Consider the following 27,276-nt stretch of genomic DNA (forward strand, 5'->3'; position numbering starts at 1 on the left):
CCGCTCGGAGCCCGGCAGCTCGGAGCTTGGCCCCTCCGGGCGCGCGGCCGACGTTCCTCGTGCGTGCCGGCGCCTGACTTCACTTCCGGCTGAAGCGCTCCGCTTGCCCCCTGGCCCCGGATGGTGACTGGCGGTGGTGTTGCACCTCCCGGGACTGTCACTGAGCCGCTTCCCAGTGTGATTGTGCTGAGCGGAGGCCGGAAGATGGCGGCTGCCGCTGCGGCGGCCTCGGGCCCGGGCTGCTCCTCAGCGGCGGGGGCGGGAGCGGCCGGGGTCTCGGAGTGGCTGGTGCTGCGGGACGGCTGCATGCGCTGCGACACCGACGGGCTGCACAGCCTCTCCTACCACCCGGCGCTCAACGCCATCCTGGCCGTCACCAGTCGCGGGACCATCAAAGTCATCGACGGCACCTCAGGGGCCACCCTGCAGGCCTCGGCGCTCAGCGGTGAGTGTGCGGCGCGCCGGGCGGGGGCCGGGTCCGCTGCGGGAGGAGCCGGGCCCGCAGGATGCCGGGGAAGGAAGCCGCCCAGCCCCGGGGCTCGGCCTCCGGAGGAGGGGAAGCGGCGTAACGGGAGCGGGGCGGCGGGAGGGCAGGGCTGGGGGCTCAGGCCTGGCTGCGAAGGGGGGCCCGGAAGCCGGTGGAGGGAGGACTGGAGGGCTTGGCTGTTTCTGCGCTACAGCTGGGAAGGAAGGACGGGCGAGTTGGGGAGTGGTGGGAGTTGCCTTTCGGGCCTGGAACGTCCGGTGTAGGTTGGTCCTGTGGGAGAGGTGAGGAGGCCTCGGATCTCGACCCGGGAGAAGGCCAGGTCCCCAGCTAGGTCCCGGAGAAGGTGTCGGTACTGCCTTCGGGCAGATCAGAGAGAGAATGGGTCGAAGGGTTGGTCGCGAAGAGAGAGGCTGGTGGCCGGAGGCAAGCGTCCTTGCCGGCATCCTGGCTGCCCCTTCTTGAGGATAGAAGTGGGTCCTCGGCTGTTCCTAGGACCTGCGGGTGCTGGGACCTGCCGCGGGCTTCGGACCCGGGGTGGGGGTAGGGAGGGAAGTAGGTGGGCTCGCTGCCTGCACTGTTCCGTCGGCAACTGGAGGACTCTGGCGGACGCCAGGGAAGACTAGACCTTGTCCCCTAGCTCGGGACTTCCAACTTCTACCCCTCGGTGGCGAGAAACTGGGAACCTGCGGTGTAGGAAATGCAGATTCCCTGGGGTTCGTAATGAGGTGAAACTTCGGGCTCTTTCTATTTGTTTTCCCCCATAGTGAGCCGAAAGTTGGGATTCGGATGTATGACCGAGTCTCACCAAGGGAGGAGAGAAGTTCTGGGTGGTGTGCACGTTGGCCCACGGACCGGACTTTTAGTCGGCGTGAGGTGAACGTTCGTGCACCGAGTGGAGTGTTTTGGAATTGCCCTGGCCACGCTACGTGTGGCTGAGATGACATTTCACGTGCGGTTTAATGAGCGACTTAATTTTGATTTATAAATTGAGATTGAAAACTGAGTATATATGAGTGAGTTAGACTCATGCACAGATTTATAATATATACGACTGTGCATTTAGCCAAGTAGAAATAGTTAACGTGGTCTACCAATTCACTTGTATTTTAACAGACAAATTAGGAAGGGTCTTTATTCTAGTTTACTATGTGAGTGATAAGGCACTTAAGTAAATGGAAATTTAGGGATACAAAGGTAAAGTAAGGGATTTAATTTTTTATTTTATTTTATTTTATTTTTTTTAATGTTTGTTTATCTTTATTGTTGAGACCATGACAGATGTCCCCCTTTTAACTCCACTGATCCCCTCCACCCCACATCTATCCCACCCCCATGCCCTCCCCACACCAATGTGCATGTCCATGGGCCATGCCCATAAACATACAAGTTCCCTGATTAATCTCTCCGCACCCACACCCCCCTCCCAGCCTTCCCTCTGAGATCCCTCAGTTTGTTCCATGCTTCTATGTGACTGGATTCACTTTGTTCATCAGTTTATTCTGTTTATTAAATTCCACATATAAGCGAGATCATTTGGTACTTGTCCTTCTCCAACTGGCTCATTTCACTTAGGGATTTAATTTTTGTTGACGTGAGAGTTGTGAGAGAAATGGACTGTTTATAGTTATAGAATATAAACCTGGATCATATCTAAGATATGTCTAAGAGAAACTTTTTGGTTGTAGGCTTGTAGTTTTTCCTTTCCTTTCTTGGAAAGACATCTTTGTTTGAAGGTATTCTAGATGTAGCAATGAGCAGTTACTGCAACTTGGACATAACAGCTTGTTTGAGAGAAGGAGATACTCATTAGTAATTTGATATCCTCTTAAACTTACAAAATATTTCAAATTCAAGAAGGTATAAAGAATAATTATGGTGTATCCCCAACTCACTTTAAGAAATAAAACTTTACAAAGATTGTTGAAGCCTCCTCTGTGTCTCTTCTGGATTGTATTCCTGCAACCTTCACTCTTCCATGAATATTATTTTAAATTTGGCTTTATCATTCCATACGTGTCTTTATGTTTTTTAGTATATGCTTGTATCTTTAAACAATATTCCATACTGTCTTTCATGATTTTGAACTTTGAATAAGTGATCTCATAGTATATGTATTTGGATTTCTATAAAAACTTTATTAGCAGAAGTCTTAAATGTTTTCAGTAGAAAGAGGAGTCTCATGGAGTTTTATAATATCTGGAGGCCATGTTTGAGAAAAGTAATATGTGCTAGAATTTGTTATAAGTGGTTGGGGAAATTGGACATATATATATGTATGCCTGTCCATGAGAGGGAAAAAAATAGTCACTCTAATGGTAGATTACTAAAGGGGAGGGTTTTAGGTACATAACATAAGTGTAAAGGTAGATACATAAAACCTAGCACTGATTTGGCATGACTTAATTGGGGTTTGCTGGGGCATTTGTTAATTAGAAAAGAATGGGATTGGATACAATTGCAGATGCCCATACATTGAAGATTGAATATGTAAATAAAAATATATAGGCCCTGGCCAGTGTGGCGCAGTTGGTTGGAGCATCACCCTGTACACTGAAAGGTTGCGGTTCAGTCCCAATTGGGGCATCTAGGAAGGCAACCCATCGATGTTTCCATTTCCCTCTCTCTAAAATCAATAAGCATGTCATCAGGTGAGGATTATATGTATGTATACACACACACGCACACATGAGTTACGGCAAACAAAATAAGAGGATTACAGAAAATTTGAAATGGACAATGAACAAATTCTGAAACGTTTTCATCTAAGAGAAGTGCAGTTTATTAATCATAATCACCAGAAGTGGTATAGGGTCATGCATATGTCATTTGTTCAGATGATTTCAGAGGGAGTGCTGCATTTTATGTTTTTCCTGGAATATGTAGGTATTTAGTAGGTTTGTTTTTAAGGATTAATAGAGGGTTACAGTCCTATAAATATAATGGGGAGAAGGTGCCAGTAATGACCATGGTCCTAATATGACCCCTCTTTCCAGTTCATGGGCAGAGAGCTACCTTTTTTTTAAATTTATTTTTTAATTTATTTTTTATTAGAAATTTTTAATGTTTACATTATTATTGCATGTGTATATTTGGCCCCCTCCCCCTTTTCTACCCCAGAGGAAAGATATCTTTGTTTGAAGGAATAAAGAGTGGTTTAACCAATCCCATATAGTTTTATTGGTGATAGAGTAGTGTGTCTGATGGATGAGTTCAGCTTATAGCATTATGGGTAGCCTATTAGTGTAGATTGGAAGATGGGAGCAGGATTTGTATGTATACATATTCATTTGGGTGGCAAAAATGGTGAATTTTTGACTGTGTCTACTAGTATATATTTTCAAAGTATCTATATCCTGACATGAAATGTTAGAATGACATTCTGACATGAAATTTTCATTAGATTAAGGAGCTGTGTGTCTATATCGGTTAGGCAAGTATTTATTCCCTATTAGTGTTTAAGAGTTAAGATTTCTGATTCCTTGGCCTGGCATTAAGTGACCTCCATGATCTGGTCTCTACCAGTCTCTCTAGTCTTGTTTGTTTCCCTGTTTTGTTTTGTGGAACTGGTTCATTTAATTTCCTTTCCTAACTCCAGTACTTTTGTCCTTTCTTGGAATGCACCAACTCCCTCCAGACAATTAGATCTAATCTATTTTTCAAGACCCAGAGCAGATCCTAACTTCTGATTCTTTTAGTCTGAAGTGATCCACTGAACCCCTAAGTACGTATTGGCCGATTAATAGCTATTTTAGTAATTTTAAAAAATATATATGTTTTTATTGATTTCGGAGAGAGGAAGGGAGAAGGAGAGAGAGAGAGTTGAAACATCAGTGATGAGAGAGTTGTCATCGATCACCTGCCTCCTCAGGAATCCGACTGGGGATTGAGCCCACAACCCGGGCATGTGCCCTGATTGGGAATTGAACCATGATCTCCTGGATCCTAGGTCGATGCTCAGCCGTTGAGCCACGCCTGGCTGGGTGCTATTTTAGTAATTTGGCAACTTACTATTTGTGGTATGTTTTCTGTTTTAAACTATTTAAGTTCCATTTAGTTTAGCTTCTTGTGAGTATATGATGTCTGTTTACCTATATTTCAAACTTCTTGTGAAGGGAACCTTGTCTGCTTGTTTATATCCCTTTCCAGGATGCCTAATACAAAATATTTTTGATTTGATGTAAATTAATAAGCATAGTAAATGGATGCTTCCTTAACTGCTCAATAATCACTTTTTTTTACATCTTCACCTGAGGATATTTTTCCCATTGCTTTTCAAAGAGAGTAGAAGGAGGAGAGAGAGAGAAAAAACAAAACAAAACATCGACGTGAGAGAGACACATCGATTGGTTGCCTCTTGCATACAGCATACACCCTGACCAGTGCCAGGGATGGAGCCCGCAACTGAGGTATGTGCCCTTGGCTGGAATTGAACCCAGGACCCTTCAGCCTGTGGGCTGATGCTCTAACCACTGAACCAAACTGGCTAGGGCTAAATAAACCCCTTCTTTGGCTTTTTTTTCCCCTTAAATACATTAAATTTTTATTTTATTTTTAGTTTTTTTTTTTAATTCTTACCGATGCTATTTTTTGTATTGCTTTTCTGAGAGAGTGGAAGGGAGAGAGAAAGAGAGAGAAACATCGATGTGAGAGAGACACATCAGTTGGTTGTCTCCCACATCTGGCCCCTTGGGGCATGAGATTGAGCCTGCATCCGAAGTACATACCCTTGGACAGAGTCAAACCCAGGACCCTTCAGTACCAGGGCTGACACTCTAACCAGTGAGCCAAACCTGACAGGGCTCTGAAATAGATTTTTAAGAGCAGTTTTAGGTTCATAGTAAAACTGAGCAGAAAAGGCAGCTTTCCACATACACCTTGACCTCGTGTGCACACACACAGCCTCCCTCACTATCAATATTTGGCACCACAGTGGTATGTTTGTTACAATCAATTAACCTGCATTAACACATCATATTCACCCAAAGTCCATAGTTTACATTAGGGTTCACTCGGTGTTGTACATTCTATGGGTTCTGACAAATATATATGACATGTCATACAGAAGAGTTTTCACTGTCCTAAAAATCCCCTGTGCTCTCCCTGTTCACCCTTCCTTTTTCCCTCCCCTGGCAACCGCTGATCTTTTTACTGTCTCCATAGTTTTGCCTTTTCTAGAATGTTAAATAGTTGGAATCATACAGTATGTAGCCTTTTCAATTTGACTTCTTTCACTTATTAATATGAATTTAAGTTTTCTCCATGTCTTTTCATGGCTTGATAGCTCACTTTTTAGCATTGAATTATTTCATTGTCTGGATGTACCACTTTTTTTATCCACCATCTAAAGGACATCTTGGTTGCTTCCCAGTTGTGTCAGTTATGAATAAAAAAACTGCTATAAATATTTATTTGCAGGATTTTGAGTGGACATAAGTTTTCATTTCATTTGTTTAAATACCAAGGAGCATGACTGCTGGGTCATATGATAGGCTTATGTTTAGTTTTTTAAGAAACTGCCAAACTGTCTTCCAGAGCTGCTGTACTATTTTGCATTCTAGCAGCAAACTGAGAATTCCTGTTGCTCTAGGTCCTCATCAGCATTTGATGTTGTCAGTGTTTTGGATTGTGTCCGTTTTGATAGGTGTATAGTGCTATCATTGTTTTAATTTGCAGTTTCCTAATAACAAGATGTTGAATATCTTTTCATATGCTTATTTGTGGAATTTGGGTTTAAAAAAATCAAAATAGCTCTACATATACCACCTGACCATATTATTTATATTACTAGATGTGTCCCTCTCTTTAGCTGTTTGTTCCTGCAACTTCTGGTATCAGTTAGGAGGAGCCGGGTTTTGGAGACAGATGGCTTGCAGTAAGATCCGTTTCTTTTTTTTTTCTTTTTCTATTTACCTCTGTAGCCTTGACTAAATTACTTAACATTTCTGTTCCAGTTTTCCCTTTCCCAAATGGGGATGATAATTGTACTAACTTTGAGGATTAAGTGTTAATACATATAAAGTCCTTAAAACAGTGTGTTTAATGTTCAGAAAATGTTCCTCTTAGGACTTGTAAATCTCTGTAAATACTCCTCTTTTGTTCTTTTTTACTTAAACCTTTTTACTTAAAACCTGTTAAATTTTTTGAACTTAACTACAAATTTGAACTTCTTAGGAGTTTTTTCTGATTTACCAGCTTTTACTATCCTGAAGAATTCATCTAGTTTTTGCTTTGATATAAGAATAAAGTATTATTGCCCTGGCCAGTGTGGTTCATTTGCTTGGGTGTCATCCCATGCACTGAAAAGTTGCTGGTTTGATTCTGCATTAGGACTCAAATAGGATGCGGGCTCAATCCCAGGTGGGGGCGTACAAGCAGGTAGCAGATTGATGTTCTGCTCTCACATTGATGTTTCTCTCTCCCTCTCCCTTCTTCTCTCTCTAAAAATCAATAAAAATCTTAAAAAAAAAATAAAGTACTGTTAATTTGTTCAATATTTTCTTATTTAATTACTTAGTGGTGGTGTTTTCTGTTCCTGAAATAGCTCCCCTCCCCCTCTAAATGTAGTATATTTTGTTTATTGTTTTTATAGCTTTTTTGAGAGCATGTGGCGAGAGAATGGGCTTTTTATGTTTTAGGTAGTCCTGAATTTTGAACTTTAGCTCATTAAGTCACTGCCTAAATTTCATGAACTTCTGCTTCCTGATTTGTAAATTAAGATTAATATTTCAGCCCGGTGGGGCGTGGCTCAGCGGCTGAGCATTGACCTAGGATCCAGGAGATGGTGGTTTGATTCTCAGTCAGGGCACATGCCCCGTTGCCGGCTGGATCCCCAGTCAAGAGCATGCAGGAGGCTGCCCATCGATGATGACTCTCTCATCATTGATGTTTCTCTCTCTCTCTCTCTCTCTCTCTCTCTCTCCCTCTCCCTCTCTCCCTTTCCTCTCTCTGAAATCAAGAAAGATATATTAAAAAAAGATTAATATTTCATAGGATGGTTGTGAAGATTAAGTGGTAAACATAAAGTGCCTAACACTTCTTGGCATAATATAGTAGGTACACAATGGATGCTAAGTGCTCATAGGTGCTTAACATTGCCATGCTCCTCACTATTACTTTAAAAAATGTTCATTGATACAGTGTTTATATTCAGAGGATAAATAGATATCATTCGAGTGTAGATGAAAATACAAATATTGGTAACAAATATATTTCAGTGTGTTGATGTGGCTGTCAAAATGAAGTTTAGTCTGTTGTAATATTAGTTCTATATATATATGGATTGTTCATGTAGCATACATGTATGAGTAAGTGAAAATACATGTGTGTGTTAATCGATGGATATTGTAGTGTATGTGTAAGATGAATTCATGTCTCTTCAGTTTCTGAAGTGGGTTCAGAGTCTTTGTCACAGTGAAAAGGGAAGCTGCAGAGCTGTTCCTTGTTTTTAGATACTCTAGTTTTACGTCTCTTTATCAGTCTCTGCTGTTACCCTTTTCCTGGATAGACATTGATTGATTTGATTTGAAGTTTGTGCAGTGATCATAAATGAGAAAAAGATCACTGTACTCGACTCCAGTTGCAGCAAAGTTCAGATTGAGTAAATTCTTACTGATTGATTGATTGTCCTGATTTGACAGCTTCTTGTTTAGACTTAAAGCCCGAGCTGCCTGCTCGAGGAAGTCTTGGGATATAGAAAACTAACTAGGTTAACCTGCATAGTCCTCAAGAAGTACATTTTATGGATAGAGCTCATACTTAACACTTTGTTAGAGGTAGGAAATATTTTTCTTACTCCTTCTGAATTGGCTTGCATTAATTTGGATAAAATGCAAAATCTTTCTTTATGTCTCTGCTTTGGAAATTGTAAATGATTCAAACCACTTCCTGTTTCCTGACTAACCTTGGTACATGCAGCCTTCCTAGTTTCAATTATTCTATGAAAGGTAATAAACACAGTTTAGAGTTGGGATTTCAATAGCCCCAGAAGGTAGTCTTGTCTTTATATGAGTTCTATTTAAAAATTAAATTCAGCAAATCTCTTTGTGGGCTATGAGTACATACATTGGCTTTGTTCCAGTTGACTGACTTCAGTAATGCTACATGATCCCCTATTTTATGTCAAAGATTTGCTGTTTTTTAGCAAAACATTTTTCTAGAATGAATGAGTGGATTTATATTACAATTTTATTTTTTAATTGATTAAAAAATATTTTTATTGATGTGAAAGAGAGGAAGGGAGAGAGAGAGAGAGAAACATCAATGAGAGTCATTGATTGGCTGCCTCCTGCACGCCCCCTGCTGGGGATGGAGCCCCCAGCCAGGGCATATGCCCTGACTGGGAATTGAACCTTGATTTCCTGGATCATAGGTCACTGCTCAACTGCTGAGCCACACTGGCCTTGCTTAATTGATTTTTAGAGAGAGAGTAAGGGGGGGAGAGAGAGAAACATAGATGTGAGTGAAACATCAATTCGCTGCCTCCTGTACTCCCCCAATGTGAGAATCAAGCCTGCAACCGGGGCATATACCCTGACCTGAATCGAACCCACCACCTTTTGGTGTACAGGGCGTCGCTCCAAAGAACTGAGCCACACTGGCTTGGGCCATAATATATTTTGCTAAGAAGTCAATGATAGGGAATCATTCTAGGTTATGACATGGTCAAATTCGTTTTTAGAAAGAGTTGAATCTAATGCGCAGGTGTGAGAAGTGATGAGAACAGCATTAAGTTTGTTTGAGAGGCAGGAACAACATAATTTGGTGAATGTGGGGATGAGAGAGATTGACAGGGTGAAAATTATTCATACTTAGGTTCCTACTTTGAGTAATGGATGGTGTTTATTAACCCCAATAGGCAATAGAGTAGTCCCTCTTATTTATGGTTGTGCTTTGCATGGTTTCAGGTACCCGTGTGGTTAGCTGTGATCTGAAAATATTAAATGGAAAATTTCAGAAGTAAAGAATTCATAAGTTTTATTTATTTTTTTATTTTATTTTAATTTTTTAAAATATATCTTTATTGATTTCAGAGAGAAGAAAGGAGAGGGAGAGAGAGAAACATCAATGATGAGAGAGTCACTGATCAAGCCCGCAACCCGGGCATGTGCTCTGACCGGGAATCGAACCCCTATCACCTGGATCCTAGGTCGATGCTCAACCGCTGAGCCACAACTGGCAGGGCAAGAATTCATAAGTTTTAAAATGTGCCCTGTTCTGAGCAGCATGATGAAACCTCAAGCTGTCCCCTCCATCTTGCCCTGGATGGTAATCATCCCTTTATCCCACATATAGATACTATATACTCACCCATTAGTTACTTAGTACCAGCTGGGTTATCAGATCAACTGTCATGGTATTGCAGTGCTTGTGTTCAAGTACTCCTTATTTTATTTAATAATGGCTCCAAAGCACAGGAGTAGTGATGCTGGCAATTTGGATATGCCAAAGAAAAGCTGTAAAGTGCTTTCTTTAAGTGAAAAGGTGAAAATTCTCGACTTAAACTTGCTAAGATCTGTGGTAAGAGTGAATCTTCTATCTGAAGTTGTGAATAAGGGAAAAGAAATTTGTGCTAGTTTGCTGAGAGACACCACATTCACATAACTTTTTTTATAGTATTTTGTTATAATTGTTCTATTTTATCATTAGTTATTGCTGATTTCTTTCTGTGCCTAATTTATAAATTACACATTAAGTATGTATGCACAGGAAAAAAACAGTATATATAGGGTTAGGTGCTATCTATGCTTTTAGGCATCCACTGGAATATATGCATGGAATGCATTCCCGTGCATAAGGGGGAGACTACTATACAAGAAAGTGTGCTGAGTAGCTTTTGTTGGAAAAAGAAAGTGGGAGATAAGGATTTTAGTGGTAGTTTTGAAGGACAGTCAAGTAAAGATATCTAGAAGGCATTTGGAAATTCAGGGTAGAAGCTTGAAGATTTGGGAATGCAGAGAAAGCCTTGTCTCGTGGTTAGGAATATTGGCTCTGGAGCCAGACTGAGTTCTAGTCTGTGATTCACCACTTAGTAGCTGTGCCCATAGCAAGATGTTTAACCTCTCTCTGCACTTCATAATTAATACCTAACTCGTTGGGTTAAGTTAACTGATATGTGTAGACACTGCTTGAACCACCCACCAAAGCACTCAATAAATGTTACTTTCTGTCTTGGTGCTTTTAATTGTATTTATATAGTTCAGTCAACAAGTGTCATTTGAGGTAATAAGGTGAATTTGAAAGCCACTCATACCCCCAAATTCAGAAAGCTTTCTATAAGAGGTGATACCTCAGCTGAGACTTGAAAGAAAACTAGTCAGAGAGAGGGAACAACATGAACAAGAGTATAGAGGCATAAAGTTGGTAATATTTGTTACAAGCAGTTTGGCATTAGAGTGCATAGCATGCAGAAAGGAGTGATGAGAGAGCCTGAGGATCTTGGACTTGGCCCTCCTGGGCTATACCTCCCATAGTTTTAAGTAGTACAAGAACTCCCAGTTTAAGGTAAAAAAATCTAGGGCCCTATTTTGATTAGGAGCTACATTTTCAGTATCATTTAACACTAACTCCCTTTTGGCTGGCTTAGCTTTGAGATTTTTAAGGGAACAAGTCAGTTAACACTCTTCCATCTGTGCTCCAACTTCACAAATTTTGTAACTGTCATCTTCTCCCTTGTTCCTTTTGTCTTTGTGGGATTGGTTAATGCCCTCTTTATTTCTTCGCTGTCTTTGCAGTGGGAGCTTGGGAGGGAGCAGGGATAAATGTGAGTATATTATATAATCTTGTTGTTTAACTGGCAATTTGTAGTTGTAACTGTACCTAAGTTATTGCACATTTGTTACTCTGTACTTAGGAATGTTGACTATAACTGTAGTTGGAATGTAAACAGTAATAGAGTTCTGTAATGTAGTATGTAAGAACAATGGGGAGGTGGGTTGGGGGTACCTCTCCAATAGGTGCACTGTACCTCTTATGAACTTAAGCCTTGTGGTGCATTTGGCATGACACTTCTCTGACTTACTATCTTTAAAGTGGGCTAGTAATTCTTGCCCAGACTACTTTAATATCTGATAAGATAATGAATGGAGAAATTCTTTGTAACCTGTTGAACTTTAAAAAATGTGAGGTATATTGCCCCGCTGGGTGTGGCTCAGCGGTTGAGCATTGACCCAAGATCCAGGAGGTCGGGGTTCGATTCCCGGTCAGGGCACATGCCCCGGTTGTGTGCTTGATCCCCAGCAGGGGGCGTGCAGGAGGCAGCCGATCAATGATTCTCATCATTGATGTTTCTATCTCTCTCTCTTCCCCTCCTTTCCTCTCTCTGAAATCAATAAAGATATGTTTTAAAAAAAAAAGAAAAAAAATGTGAGGTATAAAAAAAGTTAAGAGAAACTTCTTGGGTATAGAAGAGGGGATAAGAGAGGTACAAATAATAAAAAGAAGGAAGTATAGAGAGGAGGAGATAGTGGATGTACAAATAACAAAGAGAATAAAGTAACTGCTATATAAAAGAGATTGTGACTAGGGCAGTGCTCCTAAAAAGAAGTAGTGTGGTCTAATTTGAGTGTGTTAAATCAGGGATGTATTTTACAGGAGATAAATACTATGCTTAGGAAATGATAGAAATGTATTGAGGCAGATAGGAATTCCTTCTTTGAGATTTATTGTGGGCGCCAGGAATTTAAATCTTTGTGATTTGTTTCTCTACTTTTACTTTGATTTATGAAGTAGGAGAGAAGTAAGACTGGGGAGATGGTACAGGGCAGTGGTTCTCAACCTTGGTTGCTCATTAGGATCATCAGGGGAGCTTTTAAAAAATACTCTGGGCCTCAGTAGTCTGACTTAAGTGGTCTGGAGTGCAGCCCAGGCATATTTTTTTTTCTTTCTCCAAAGCATGCCCGGTGATTCTAATGTGCAGCCAAGTTTAGAGGTTCAAACTAACTAGGACTCAGACAAGCACATTTTTTTGATATGCCTGGGGTAAATGAGAGACAGGTTTCATTTGAACTGAATAATAACTATTTTGTCTTAAATTTCTTTTTGTAAGAAAAACCTCCCAAATTCGTTGGTCTGCTAATAAAACCTATCTCATTGTATTTTAAATTGTATTCAGTGAATATATAATGAAATAATGTGTGAAAGAGCAGGGATTTATCAAGGGCCCAATTTCTGTTCCTTTCTATTTTTTCCTTTTATACTGTAATTCAGTTTTGGTTTGTTTGTTTGTTTATTTATTTGGCCACTGAGTGCTCTGGCACTTCTTCACTAAAATGCCACTACAGCTTAGGACAGTGACCTTAAACTGGCAGGAGGAGGGGAGGTAAAAAGGGGCTAGGGAGGGCAGGGCAGGCTGGGGTTATCTGTACCAGATCACTAGTTTCATACCTAAAATATCTTTGTTACAAGTTGTATTAAAGTAAATATGAGAATACTACATTTTACCACATTATAGTTTAGTTTTAATATATTAAAAAGTTCTTCAAAACTATAGAAAGTACATTTGAGACAACATTGATGGACCTGGAGATTATTATGCAAAGTGAAATAAGCAGTCAGAGAAAGAGAAATATCACATGACCTCACTCATATGTGGAATCTAATGAACAAAATAAACTGACAAACAAAATAGTCCAGAGACATGGAAACATGGAACAGACTGACAGATCTCTGAAGGAAGGGGGTGGGGTGGGGAGAGATTAATCAAATAATTTATATGAATATATGCATAGCCCATGGACACAGACAATAGTGTGGTGATTTTTATGGTTTGCTACCTAATTATACATCCTAAAACAATAAAGTAGATCTTTGTAGTTTTTATTTTTTATTTATTGATTTGAGAGCGAGAGAGAGGAAGGGGGGGAGAGAGAAACATCGATTTGTTCCACTTATTTATGCATTCATTGGTTGCTTCCTGTAGGTGCCCTGACTGGAGATTGAACTTGCAACCTTGGCGTGTCAGGATGATGCTCTAACCAATTGAGCTACCTGACCAGGGCCTGTAGTTTTTTTAAATTACAGTTAAGTGAGGGATATGCAAGCACATATAGGAAACCTCTGTGCCTGAACCTAAATCTGCTCTATAAAAAGAATAGTCTCTTTAAAAAATTATAGTAATGAGTTTTGAAACTACCTTTCTAAGTTTTTACCCAATTTTACTCTGAGTTTCTATAACTTGTATTGTTTTCTGTGCTTTTTACCTAGAGATTAGAAGTGCTGGGTATATATTCCTGTTTTATTGTGTTATAGAGGTGGTTTTCCTTATATACTAACATACATTGTGAATCTCCAGATCTGGGGCTGAACTGTAGAAATTCCATGAATTTTTCCCTTTTTTAAAATATAGATGATGAATTAGTTCCTAATCAGTTTTGTAATACCCTCAAATTATTTATTAGAACCCAAGGGATCTGTAATAACCTGGGATTAAGAAAACCAACACTAATAGTCATTGATTATAACATGTTTATAGTTGTCCTAGAGGTTGATGGTAGGACTCTGATTTATTTTCATTTTCCTGCTTTTGTATTATTAGGCAATAACAGTAATGGTAACAGGGATCTTTTATATAGTTGTGGTAGGAATTTAGATTGAGTTATATAGTAGCAGGATTGCTTGCCCACAGAGAAGGTTTTTTAATGCAATAAAATTTCACAGTTTGTCTGGCTGGTGTGGCTCAGCGGTTGAGCATCCACCTAGGATTCAGGAGATCGAGGTTCGATTTCTGGTCAGGGCACATGCCCGGGTTGCGGGCTCCATCCCTGTAAGGAAGTGCAGGAGGCAGCGAATCAATGACTCTCTTATCATTGATGTTTCTCTCTCTCCCTCTCCCTTCCTCTCTCAGAAATCAATAAAGACATATTTAAAATATAAAATTTCACCATCGATCATTCTTTAAAGTCTTTTTACAGAATCTTTGACTTTGTGCCACAAACACTTAACATTAATCTCCTTGTACACTCCTGGGGTGACATTGGTTAATAGTATCATATAGGTTCCAGTTGTGGATTTCTATGTTACAAGATCTTTAATCTCCTTGTACAGCTCTTTTAAATGTAAATGTAAAAATATGATGTTATCTTTTTTTCCAAACATTTTTTGGTACTTTATTTAAAGTTTTTGACTGTTACTGTATTTTGTAAGACTTCTTGAAATTGTACTGTAACTTACTCTGAGAAATCTTATGGTTAGTATATTCACTGACTTTTCCATTTTTATTCTAATATTGACTCAGCAGGAACTTCATCAAACATTGATCTTTAGTATTTGTTGCCTGTTTTCCAGTGGTATTTGAACTAGAGGCTTTATTAATTCTCTTAACTTAGCTTATAAACTTTTTGCATGATTTTATCTCAAATATAAAAGCCCTCAAGAACTTTTGAGGTAATTGCCTAGAAACTATCTCTGCTGACTTTGTGCTTATTGAGTTTTGCAAACTATGACTGAAAATACTGAATATTTAAAAAATTTGTTCCAAACAATTTAATTTTAAATTAGTATAGTACAAAGAACTTCCTTTACCCATTCAACTAATTTTAATTTTAAATACTTTGTCACATTTTCTTACTATTCCCCCACATATACATATATATTACTTTCATTCTATTGAGTCTAAGTTGTGTATATCATACTTACCACTTACTATTTCGGTTTATTTCTAAGAATAGTGATATTCTGTTTTATAACAGCAATGTAGCTGTCAAGCTGATAATTTCACACTGGTATTTTATCTGATCTACAGTATATATTTAAATCTAATCAGTTCTTATAATGTCCTTAGAGCAATTTTTTTTCTAGTCCAGGATTCTGTATTGTATTTAGTTGCCATGTAAACATTTATCTTGGACTATTGGTCTTAAAATCTTGTGTTCAATTTTTGTTCTTTTAACAGCTAAACCAGGTGGACAGGTGAAATGTCAGTATATTTCTGCCGTGGATAAAGTTATATTTGTGGATGACTATGCAGTAGGGTGTAGGAAGGACCTCAATGGAATCTTGTTGTTAGACACTGCTCTGCAAACTCCAGTTTCAAAGCAGGATGATGTGGTTCAGCTTGAATTACCTGTTACAGAGGTAAGTTAAAATACCAGTGTACTTTTCTACTTAATATGACCTCAGACCTATTAATGAAATTAGGTTGCCCTTGAAGGATATATATATATCCTGATAAGAACAAAGACTTAACTTATTGATCTTAACTTTATTTAAGTACTTGTCTTTCCTGTGCATAATTGATGCTTGTTGAAGTGGTATTTAAGTGTGAACTGTATAGGTTAAAACACTGTAACAGAGACCCCAAAATACAATGGCTTAAACAGGATAGTTTCTTTCCAGTAACAGTGCAGGGCTAAATGTAGGGGCAACTTTGTTTACCTCAGTACTTATAGCTTTCATCTTGTGAATCTAAGACAACTGCTCCAAGTCTCATTATTTCCCATTCATAGGGACAGGGAGGGCAAAGGCCAGGGGAGCACATTGTGACATGACCTTCCCACTTTCCCTTTTCTTTCTCCCACATGCCCTGTTTCTGTCTCTCCCTCCTCCCTCTCTGTCTCTTTCTCTTTCATTCCTTCTTGTTCCTTTCACAAACTCTCTTACATATGTCCTTTTCACATTTACCCCTTTGGCCAGAATTTAGTCACATGACCACATCAGACTGAGAAGATTGGGAAAGATGTAGGTTTTTTTGGGTTTTTTTTAAGTATTAGAAAAGGGGAGCATACATATTAGTGGACAACCAGTAATCTTTGCTATGTATTATATCGCTTAACAATTCTAGTCAATCCCAGTTTAAAATTTTAGCTATATGCATTTTTCTGTAGTGTTACATATTCATTACTTAATTTGTAAGTGTATCCAACTTAAAATTTTTTGTGTGCACTTATGTTCATATGTAATTTGAAAATACATTTTTAAAAATTTTGGAATTTAAATAGAATATAAAAGATTATAATGTGCTCCCTAAAAAAGTGAGATATTATTTCTGTCTTCATACCAAGTTGTTGATTATTGTTTTGCATTTGGAGATTTATATGGTTAGTTGATAAAATCAATGTAGTGTACTTTCTATTTTGGACATGAAAAGTACCAATGTGCAGTTTAGATGTTTTTATTCTCTCTAGAAGGCATTTAAAAAAAAGATATTGATACATATCCACTTAGCTTTCACATTTAGTGTCATAGCACAGTCTTCTATTATGTGTTAATATTAAAATCATGTGCTTGGAAGTTAGAGTACTGAAAACAGAGTAGCCATCTTTTGTTATTAGAATATCTGGTTTTGGGGCATGCCTAAGATCTTTAAACAGAGAATTAAACAGTTCTGCTTGTTTTGAACAGATTTCCTCTTTTTTTTGTTTTTGTTTTGTTAATATATCTTTATTGATTTCAGAGAGAGGAAGGGAGAGGGAGAGAGAGAGAAACACCAATGATGAGAGAGTCATTGAACAGCTGCCTCTTGCAGGCCCCCAACTGGGGATGGAGCCCGCAACCCAGGCATGTGCCCTAACTGGGAATCAAACCTCCATTTCCTGGATTCTAGGTGATGCTCAACCTCTGAGCCACGCCCAGCCAGGCTCCTCTTCTGATTTAAGGAGTTTGTAGATCAAGTGATATCTTAATAAAGCTGATGCCTTAATAAAGGATTTATATATTTACAATGGAAGATGGTATCATTGTTCAAATTTTTTGTTAAAAAGACTACAGAGTCACAATAAAACATTTGAACATTTATATGAGATAGACCCCCAAGTCAGTATTTTTCCTATTACACTGACTGAAATGCTAGGTATTTAGCTGTCTTCTACCACTTCCATGACCTTGCTGATTCTTACCATTCATTGCTGGATTTCTCTCTTTTTACCTAAATAATTACAACTCTTATTCACATAATATATTGTTTGTAGACCATCCAACATCCCAGGCATCCTTTACTATACCACATTAGTGTGTCACTCTCTTGCCTGAAGTACGGGGTCTTACGTTTGGTTGGATTAATGCGGATGTATTCTTTTTCATATATCAACCATATATTTCTGTTAAGGTAGTTTATATGGAATATATGGGCAACAATGCAAAGGGCTTTTTGTATATTACCTGCCGACCTAGTGAATGAATGCCTTCTTGTGTGGTTTTACATAGTTTGAGTATTTAAAGTTCATTGAAGGACTATACATTCATGTCTTTAAAATTTCACCTTGCCTGGCCGGGCGTGGCTCAGCTGTTGAGCATCGACCTGGGATCCAGGAGATCGGGGTTCAATTCCTGGTCAAGGCACATGCCCGGGTTGTGGGCTAGGCAGCTGATCAATGACTCTCTTATCATTGATGTTTCTGTCTCTCTCTCTCTCCCCCTCCTTTCCTCTCTCTGAAATCAATAAAGATATGTTTTAAAATAAAATAAAATTTCACCTCTATTTTTGTTCATGGTTTCAGCTTGTCCAATTTATTATTATTATTATTTTTTTTAATCTTGTTTTGGTTTATAATAGCTTCTATCTATTGAAACTTTTACTGTGTGGTAATACACTGAATACACTGCTTTATGTAATTTAATTTTGTAGTAGTCCTTTAAATCATTAAATTTGTTAAGAAAAGTAAAAGTAGGCAAGCTTTAGTATAGTAACTGTCAGAATCATTACAAATTAAATTATTTGAATGAGGATCTGAATTTAACATTTTTTTGTTGTTTAATTTTCTGTAATCATCTTTTTCATTTAGGCACAGCAGCTGTTATCAGCATGTTTAGAAAAGGTAGATATTTCTAGTACGGAGGGTTATGATTTGTTCATCACACAGCTTAAAGATGGTTTAAAAAATACATCTCACGAGACTGCAGCAAACCACAAAGTTGCTAAGGTAAGAAAGTAAACAATGCCTTGTTGGGCTACAGTGGGAAACACCTCCGTGTGCCCACCCCCTGTCCTCTTCCCTCTCTCCACCTGCTCTGAAATAGTCCAGCTGCACATTTCCTCTCTGCTTTAAAAAACGTGCTTATAAGTCATCTCAAAGTTGAAACTATTTTTGCTTAAGTTTGACATCAGTTTGTGTGAACTGTTTTGCTTCCTTTGTTCCCAAAGCTTCTGTGCTTGATTGGTTGAGAGTTCTGATGGAAGAGACCTTGTCAGATTATGAGCGTTGGTGAGAAATGGAATATGTCTTAGGAAATGGGACCATTTTGGGCTTTCTTTGAAATGAAAAAAATATATCTATATGTATATGTGTATATATATATATATATATATATATATATATATATATATATTATTTATTTATTTATTTATTTTTTTGCATGACTAGGATGTCTGTGGGAGATGGTGCTTTGAATTAAATCCTTGGATATATTTTGTTAATTTCTTTTGCATTTTTCTTTTAAGATCTTTTCTAAGTTATAATTTTATACTACCTATAAAATTTCTGTACTGAAGGATATAATGCAGAAGGTAAAACCCATTTTCTGAAAAATAAAATTTGCATTTATAAGTTTTTCGTCTCAAGTATTATATGAGAATACTGTGATATACTGTCTTAGTTTGTTTGGACTGCTGTAGCAGAAACTTGTTGCACACAGTTATGGATGTAGGGAAGTTCAAGGCGAAGAAATCAGCATGGTTGCCTTCTGGTGAAGTCCTTCTTCCTGGTTCATAGCTGGTGCCCTCTCATTGTGTCCTCACATGGTGGAAACCGCAAGAGATCTTTCTGGAGCCTTTTTTTGTAAAGACATTAATCCCATTCATGAGGGATCAAAGGCCCTACCTACTAATATCATCTTTGGGGGTTAGGCTTTTAACGGGTGAATTTTGGGGATAGAGGGGACACAAACATTCTGACTATAGCTTATACCTTGTTTTTTTAAATTTAAGAATGTATCTTTAGTATCTTTTCATATAAATCCTCATAGATTAGCTGCATTTTTTCTAATGTTTATATTGAATTTTATTCTGTAGATTTACAATAATTTTATTAACCCTTATTCCATTGATAGGACTTTTTATTTAGTAAAACAGAAACCATACTCTGCATTCCAACAGAGAATTTATTGTAAAGAATTGATTTAACATGTGTTTGAGAACTGAAAAAGTAAACAAGAAATGCTGGCTGAGGTGACACACAGATGGTAGCTACAGGAAGCAGCTCTCACCTAGGTCTGGGGGGAACAAGAAGTTAAGTTTGTCAGACCCTACAAACTTAGAGAAAGGACTCTGTGGTCCCAGGACCCAGATTTCTGAAGAGGAGCTGCTGCCCAGCTGGTGCCTGTGGAACTTGTAGCTTGTGAAATTGAGACTCCTAGTTGAAGAGAGGTGTCCCTTTGCTGATGTTAGTACCTCTGAAGGAGCTCTATGAGACTAGTTCTGGGAATGCTAAGAAAACAAACAAAAAACTGCTGGAAGAATCAGCTGCTGCCATCAGGTTCTTTGTTGAAACAATCCTGATAGCAATGACAAGTAGTAGCAAGGAGCAAGTTTTCCTCCCCTTATGCTTTCCAGTTTCCATCCTGTGTTCCTTTTGTGAGAACCCATCAGCCAGAAACTGGTTGGCAAAGAAGAAACAGAGTTTGTAGATTCCCAGCCCCAGTATGACAGAGAACTAAAGGGTAGGCCTGGCGCTTAGAGACAGTAGTTTAATAACAGGCATAGCCTACCCTTTGCCTACTCAGCATTTCCATACACATTATCTATATGTATGTGAACTTTCATACAACAAAAATATGCTTTTACTTAACAAGAGGCATTGTTTCTTTTTACAAATGAAGAATCTCTTTCCCTATTCCCCTGAAAGAGATACAAGCTTCCAACAGATATTTTATTCATCCTTAGATATTAACTACTCCTAAAATTTAGTTACAGTCTCAACTGTTTAAGTAATAGAGCTCTGCTACCCAGACTAAGTTAGCTATAACTAAAAATTCCTACATAAAAAGTCTACATATATTTGTCTATATTTTTGTGTCTGTATCTATCTAACTCATCCATCCATTTATCCATCAAATGTGTAATAAGGGAAGAAAAATATGCATAGCTGCTCTGTCCCTCAATTTTTTAATGAAGAGGATATACTTCACATTTATAACCTCCTCCTTCTACTACCTATTCCATCTTCTCTTTGTCTTGAGCCAGCACTGCAACTAGTCAGTTGTCTTTATATGATGGAGTGACACAAGTCTCCTCTTGCAGGATCCAAATCCTCAGTGGTGCTGTGTTTAAGTTGTAGTCATCCATTCACTTTTACTATTAGACCTAGAAGGACTTAGAGGCATCCTAAAGAATCTCCTGGATTCTAATTAAGTTCTCCTTACCCCTGTTATTTAGCACCAATCCAATTTCCTTTGCTGGTTTTAATCATACCAACCAGTAGAATAACTTCCTTTCTTCCTGATGCTGGTTAGCAGTATTATCACGTAATTCAGTGGAACCATTGTTGTACCTTGGTGGAACCTTCTTCCCTTGGGACATAAGATCTTCAAAGCATAAAGTGTAAAACAAAGTTTGAGAATGGGTTATTAAGTATAATACTGACCCTGCTTAGGAGAAACTGTATCATATATTTTTTATTTAAAGCATAATCCTGTAAGGTAGAACTCCAAACTTTCAGGCATCTCTCCCAACTAGTACTGAAAATGAGTCTTTAGTAGGGTATTACACTTTTTTGTCACTCCAGCTCCTTCTGGATGATACCACTGTTAGACCAGTCAATTTTATGGGTAGGAGCCTGTTGTAGCTTTTTTCTTTCCTTTGAAGTGCTTTCTTGGTCAGAAGCAAAGAGTTGTGTGGAAAACCATGATGGTGCATAAGTCATTCTCTTAGTCCACAGGCAATGAAGTAATATGACAGAAGCATTGTGGGCGGAACAGGTAAATACATATCCAGAATACATACCTGTTACAATGAAGACAAATTGCTGCCCAGACCTTGATGGAAGGAACTGAAATATAATCAACCTTCAATCAGATAGCTGGCTCTTCCCCCTGGAAAATGGTGTCATATTGGTGGCTCAGTTTTGGTATCTGCAGATTAGGCAATTAGCAACAGCTGTAGCCTGATTAGTCTTGGTGAGGGGATGTTCATATTATTGCGCTTGTACATACTCTCCCCATCTCTTTTGGGATGGCATTTTGCATACAGCTCCATTGAGCAAGCACTGGATTAGCTATGGAGAGAGGGTGAGTGACATTCCTATAATGTGTATAATTTGTCCATTTCCTCTGGAATGGATGCCTTTTGATGAGGATTCATGTATTTCACAAATATTTTAATACTCTTTATTTTGATAGGTCTAGCTGTAGACCTTTACCCTTGACTTCCTTGTTAATAGTCTTCTAGTCCTGATCTGCACAAATCCCTGACCATCCAGTCAAAACATTAGGTACTCTCCATTAATCAGTGAGGATCTTTATTTCTAACTCTCAATTCAGGAAAAGAGAACAGTCAAATGTACTGGTTGAAGTTCTGCTTACTGAGAAGATTTACCTTCACCACTGTCCTGATTGGGCTATGATGCTGCTGCCGTCCACTTTGGGGGGTGGTACCAGCATAACATGCAGAACTATCTGTAAATCAGAGCCAAGGGTTTTCGTCCTTAGTTACCTCATCATAAGGAGTTCAATGTGGAATGAGAAGGAGGCATTATGACAAGAGTAGGTATTGTAGAAGTCTGAGTTACTTGCTTATTCACCTTGTCCAAAACTTGCCTTTTGGGCTTTCTCAAGACTGATCTCATAAAAACCACTTGAGCCCTATCTGGTTTGGCTCAGTGGTTAGAGCATTGGCCCTTGGACTGAAGGGTCTCAGGTTTGATTCCGGTCAAGGGCGCGTACCTTGGTGGCAGGCCCTGGTTGGGGTGTGTGTGTGGGAGGTAACCAATTGATGTGTCTCTTTCACATCTCCCCCTCCCCCCTTCTCCTCTCTCTGAAAAGTAATGGAAAAGTTTCCGTGGGTGAGGATGAATAAAAACACACCATAAAAACAACCACTTGAAAGATACTTATCGTCTTGTGCCCAGTATTACAGTTTAGTGTGTCAGGTAACACCTCCTTCGTGATGGATAGCTCTGATTGCATAGATATTTGTCTGATGTTTTAGGCCAGTCCAGTGTTACTATCTTGTAATTTGTGAAAGATCACAACATTTTCTATTCTTCACTACACTCACTGTGTAGTGAAGTGCTGTGCTACTGTCTTGTGATGCCTGAAAGATCACAGTGTTTTCTGTTCCCCAGTGTACAGTGACTGTAGTGAATGCCCACAGATGCTTTTGAGGGGGAGACTTATAATTTACACTGATTAGTTGAGACGTTGTTGTAGCATTCTTTCTCAAGGGGATTCAGCCCTCCTTTCAACCAAGAGGCTCTGGATGTATGAACAGGTTAGGTCTAGAAACAAAGAGGCTTTCATTCTCTCTTTTAAAAATTTTAATTTTAATTTAATCAATTAATTTTTATTAAACATATAGAGAGAAACATCAATTTGTTCCACTTACTCATGTGTTATTTATGCATTCGTTGGTTGTGGGGCCCGAACCTGCAACCTTGGCATATTGAGATGACTCTCTAACTACCCAAACTACCCAGTCAGGGCCTCCTCTTTGTTTTTTTTTGTTGTTGTTTAGCAATTCAAGTCATATTTCTGGACACAAGTTTTTCCAGTTATATAAATAAGTAATAATTTAAGTAGGCTGCCTAGGGTGTATTTCAGAGAGTGGGAACCATAGGCGAGCAGGGACAGGATATAAAGGTGAAATTACTTTATAGACTTCTAGGGGAATACTACTTATCATAACAGTTTAACCTTTTAAATAATTATTTTAATATTAAATAATTATGGCTAACATTTATCAAATATCTACTCTGTTAAACACTGTACCAATTCTCACTTGAATTCTCATGAGAACACTATATGAATAAGTATTTGTTTTTCCCCATTTCACATAAGCAGGAGATTGAAGTTAATTTGATCAGGGTACCATAGTAAAAATGGGCTTAGAATCCAAGTCTGTGTGACTATAGATCTATGCTTTTTAGTTACTTTTGCTGGATTATGGTGACAACAACAATAAATGCATAAGAATCTGCTAAGCCAAAGTAATTTCTCATCTACCTCAGTAGTGATAAATTCTACAACTATATTCTTATGAATGGAGATATTTGAGTGCCTAGTTTGTGCTTAACATTGTATATGTGCTGGAGGAATATTAAAAGTTACAGATGATTTTAGTTATCCTTAATTGTGGATGGGATATATGAGAAGGTGTGCTACCATCTGGTTCTAAACTGTGTTTTTGAGGGTGATAAATTGAGATTTCATTTTTTGCTAGTTTCTGCTTTAACTGGTGAATTATTGGAGTAAACTGACTTGAGACTGATAAATAGTTCTTTGTTTTATAATGTATATGTATGGTTTTGGTTAAAACTGTTGAGTACATTTTCCTTTGCTTACACTCCCCATTTTCTTTCAGTGGGCCACAGTTACATTTCATCTTCCTCATCATGTGTTAAAGTCCATTGCCAGTGCCATTGTGAATGAACTCAAGAAAATAAATCAAAATGTTGCTGCCTTACCTGTGGCGTCCTCAGTGATGGACAGATTGTCTTACCTCTTACCTAGTGCACGTCCAGAACTTGGAGTGGGGCCAGGCCGTTCTGTGGACAGGTATAGCTTTGCTTATAAAGAGTTATGACACTGAGACTGAATTGATTAGTTTTTAAATTAACCAAGAGCAACTGTAAATTTGATGATGATTAAAACATTTTTCAGAATGTTTTTGAAAACCATTCACATTGTCATTTCTATCAAAATGCTGAAGTGAAGTAAACTGCCACTTGAATTGTTGTTTGTTTTGGTACCTGGAAGGTATTTAAAGGGATCGTAAAACTATATTTTCAAACTTAAAAATACTATAATTATTCACTGTATAAGAATTATTTTTCTCATTGAAATTTTGTGATCTCTGAGATAAATTTTTAAAAATTGATTTTAGAGAGAGAGAAAAGGGGGAGAGAGAGAGAAACATCAATTTGTTGTTCTTATTTATGCATTCATTGGTTGATTTTTTTTTTTTTTTTTTTCTTAATATATCTTGATTGATTTCAGAGAGAGGAAAGGAGAGGGAGAGAGAGAGATAGAGACATCAATGATGAGAGAGTCATTGATCAGCTGCAGCCCGCAACCCGGGCATGTGCCCTGACCGGGAATCGAACCCTGATCTCACCTGGATCCTAGGTCGACGCTTAACTGCTGAGCCACGCCCGGCCGGGCCATTGGTTGATTCTTGTATGTGCCCTGACTCGGGGTCAAACCCATAACCTTGGTGTATTGGGACCATGTTCTAACCAACTCAGCTACCTTGCCAAGGCCTTTGAGATAAATTTTGATAAACTAAAAAACCCATACCAGAATCTTAAGTATAAAAGCTATCTATTACTTTCTATTTAAAATAATGAAAATATTTTTAAAAAATTAATTAGGATAATTTTGAAGTAAGATTTTTATGCTGCCTGTCCTTTATTTAAAGAGTATTATAAAAATCATACCTCAGCCATCATTTTCTTCAGTATTTACTGAGGTTCTACTTTGTTTAAAACTAATTAAAAAGCCAGTAATGCATTCATTTAAAAACATAAATGATTTGTTATTTGAAATAACATTTATAAGATTCTTATAAGTCTGATAAATGAAGTTTAAAAATGCTATACTGAAATATTAAATTGAACAGTTTTGATTAAGTTCACATTTGCTTTCACATGTAGCATTTTATGTTTTCACATTTTCATTGATGTGAATTATAACTTCCTATGCTTTTTTCTGAAGTACATTTGTAAATTGTACATGCTCATGTTAGCAAAGGCACTACTGAATGAATTAACTTTTAACTTCTATTATCTTAAGTCTGGCTTAAGTTTGCAATATTTAGTAGTTTATCTCTTGGTAAACTGCAACTTTGCTTAACCAGTTGCCTTTTAAAAAAAGTGATCTTATTATATAAATAATACTCCTACTAGTTGTATTAAAATTTGCAAAGAATTTTTATATTCCATAGTAGTATTGTTATCTCTATCTTTTGGGCAAAATGTAGAAACTAATTTTTAATGTGAATAGCTATTAGGTGATAATGTGCTGTGGCTATCCTTAAAATATCCTTTGGAATATCTGGAGAGGGGGAAAATGTGTACTTAAATGTTTCTTGTCTGAGAGCTATAACTATCTTGAGATTATAAAACACCTCAGAGCTATTTTCATTGCAAACAGTAGCAGGATTTTTAAAGAAGTCAGTGCAAGCTGTGGTAAATATTTTAATTTAGGAAATGCGTTGATTGGATAGGATATTCAGTGTTTCTGGAGGTGTTAAATGTATCAACATTAATTTTGATGTAGTCTGTGTTTGTTTCATTATGAGGACCTTGATGAACTTAGATCTGTTGGAGGTTTGAATTAGGTTTGATTAGGTGTTATTGCTGTTCTGTTTGGTAATGTAACTAAGGGGACAGTTTCCCAAGACTGACACAAGTCTTGAAGACATCTATAGCCTGTAAAGGAAAAGGCTTTTCTAACCCAGTGGTGGTGGTGTTTTTTTTTTCCAAACCAGAATACAACTATGAGTTAAACCTAAGATCACTAGCAATATTATAGGAAGTCATGTACTAATTTAAAGAAAAATTGTTTTTCTGATCTCATTGTGATGACCTTTACCACTTTCTCTTTTTTTTTTCTTTCTTTCCATTATCAGTTATTGTTTGTGTTAGGAGGAGTAAGCTTTGCCTACCAGTTCTTTCTTACTTGAAGCCATTTGGACTTTTTCTAATTTTGGTATGATCCTTTAAAGAAATACTCTAATGCTCTATGTTACAGATTCACGCTCGGTGAACTCACATATTTTAATATGAAAACATATGACGATTTCCTTTTTTGATAATTCTGTGGAGAGTACAACTTTCCTGGAAAAGAATTTTTCTGGAGAAAGAACAAAAAACTACCTTCTACTTAAAAAATATTAAATTAGAAAATACTTTCTCAGTATGGTTGAGATAAAAACCACTGTTTCTTTTGGTTGTGATTTTGTCCACTTATACAGAACTTGGCACATGATGAAAGCATACAGTTCTCTGCCTCTACATTTTTAGATTTCGTGTTTTCTGCTTGATAATTATGCAACATTGGTTAATTAAATCTACCCCTGGAATTGTTTGTCATTTGTGACCATTAATCAGGCTTCTTTTTTCCTACCCTGTTTAAGAGAAATTTCTTATAGTGATCATTTTTAGTTTAAAATAAGAATTTGAACATGGTCATTAGACCATTCCCAATTTTTGTTAAAAATCCAGTAAAATTTTTTCTTTAGTGTGAAATAGTGTCACTATCATTTGATGTCTAACTTCAGTTACATAAAGTATTTTTACTTTTAGGTCATTAATGTATAGTGAAGCTAACAGACGGGAGACATTTACATCATGGCCTCATGTAGGCTATAGATGGGCACAACCAGATCCCATGGCTCAAGCTGGATTTTATCATCAGGTAAAAAGGATTATCAAAAAAACACCATTTTTTTGTTTTGTTTGTTTTTTTAACTTTTTCAAAAACTTATTTTGTGTACCCTCGGTGTGTACTTGTGTGTATGCCTTTATGTGAGTTTTTCTTGTTCTTGTTATACCTTTGATCATAATATCTAGACTGGCTATTTCCTATGTCATGTATTGTGTATGAAAAGAAAAAAAAATTGTTAAAAATCACTAACAACTGAGTTAATGCTTCATAACTATTTTCTTTCAGAAAGTAGGCAATATTCTTCAGATACACTTTTTAAA

At 37.9% G+C, this 27,276-nt stretch overlaps 1 protein-coding gene across 9 annotated transcripts in view; it reads left to right on the top strand.

Annotated features, from left to right (window-relative positions):
• Positions 1–68: 68 nt before the first annotated feature.
• The window catches only part of BIRC6 (baculoviral IAP repeat containing 6), a 154,532-nt gene continuing 127,324 nt past the window's right edge, over positions 69–27,276 (top strand). For all 9 annotated transcript variants that reach the window (XM_081156170.1, XM_081156172.1, XM_081156177.1 and 6 more), the window contains exons 1-5: positions 69–445; positions 15,375–15,556; positions 18,202–18,339; positions 23,931–24,124; positions 26,875–26,986. In XM_081156170.1, coding sequence (XP_081012296.1) covers positions 121–445; positions 15,375–15,556; positions 18,202–18,339; positions 23,931–24,124; positions 26,875–26,986 — 951 coding nt within the window. In that variant the 5' untranslated portion in view covers positions 69–120. The remainder of the gene's footprint in view (positions 446–15,374; positions 15,557–18,201; positions 18,340–23,930; positions 24,125–26,874; positions 26,987–27,276) is intronic.

This window comes from Miniopterus schreibersii, assembly GCF_964146895.1.
Source record: "Miniopterus schreibersii genome assembly, chromosome: 13".
Classification (NCBI taxonomy): Eukaryota; Metazoa; Chordata; class Mammalia; order Chiroptera; family Miniopteridae; genus Miniopterus; species Miniopterus schreibersii.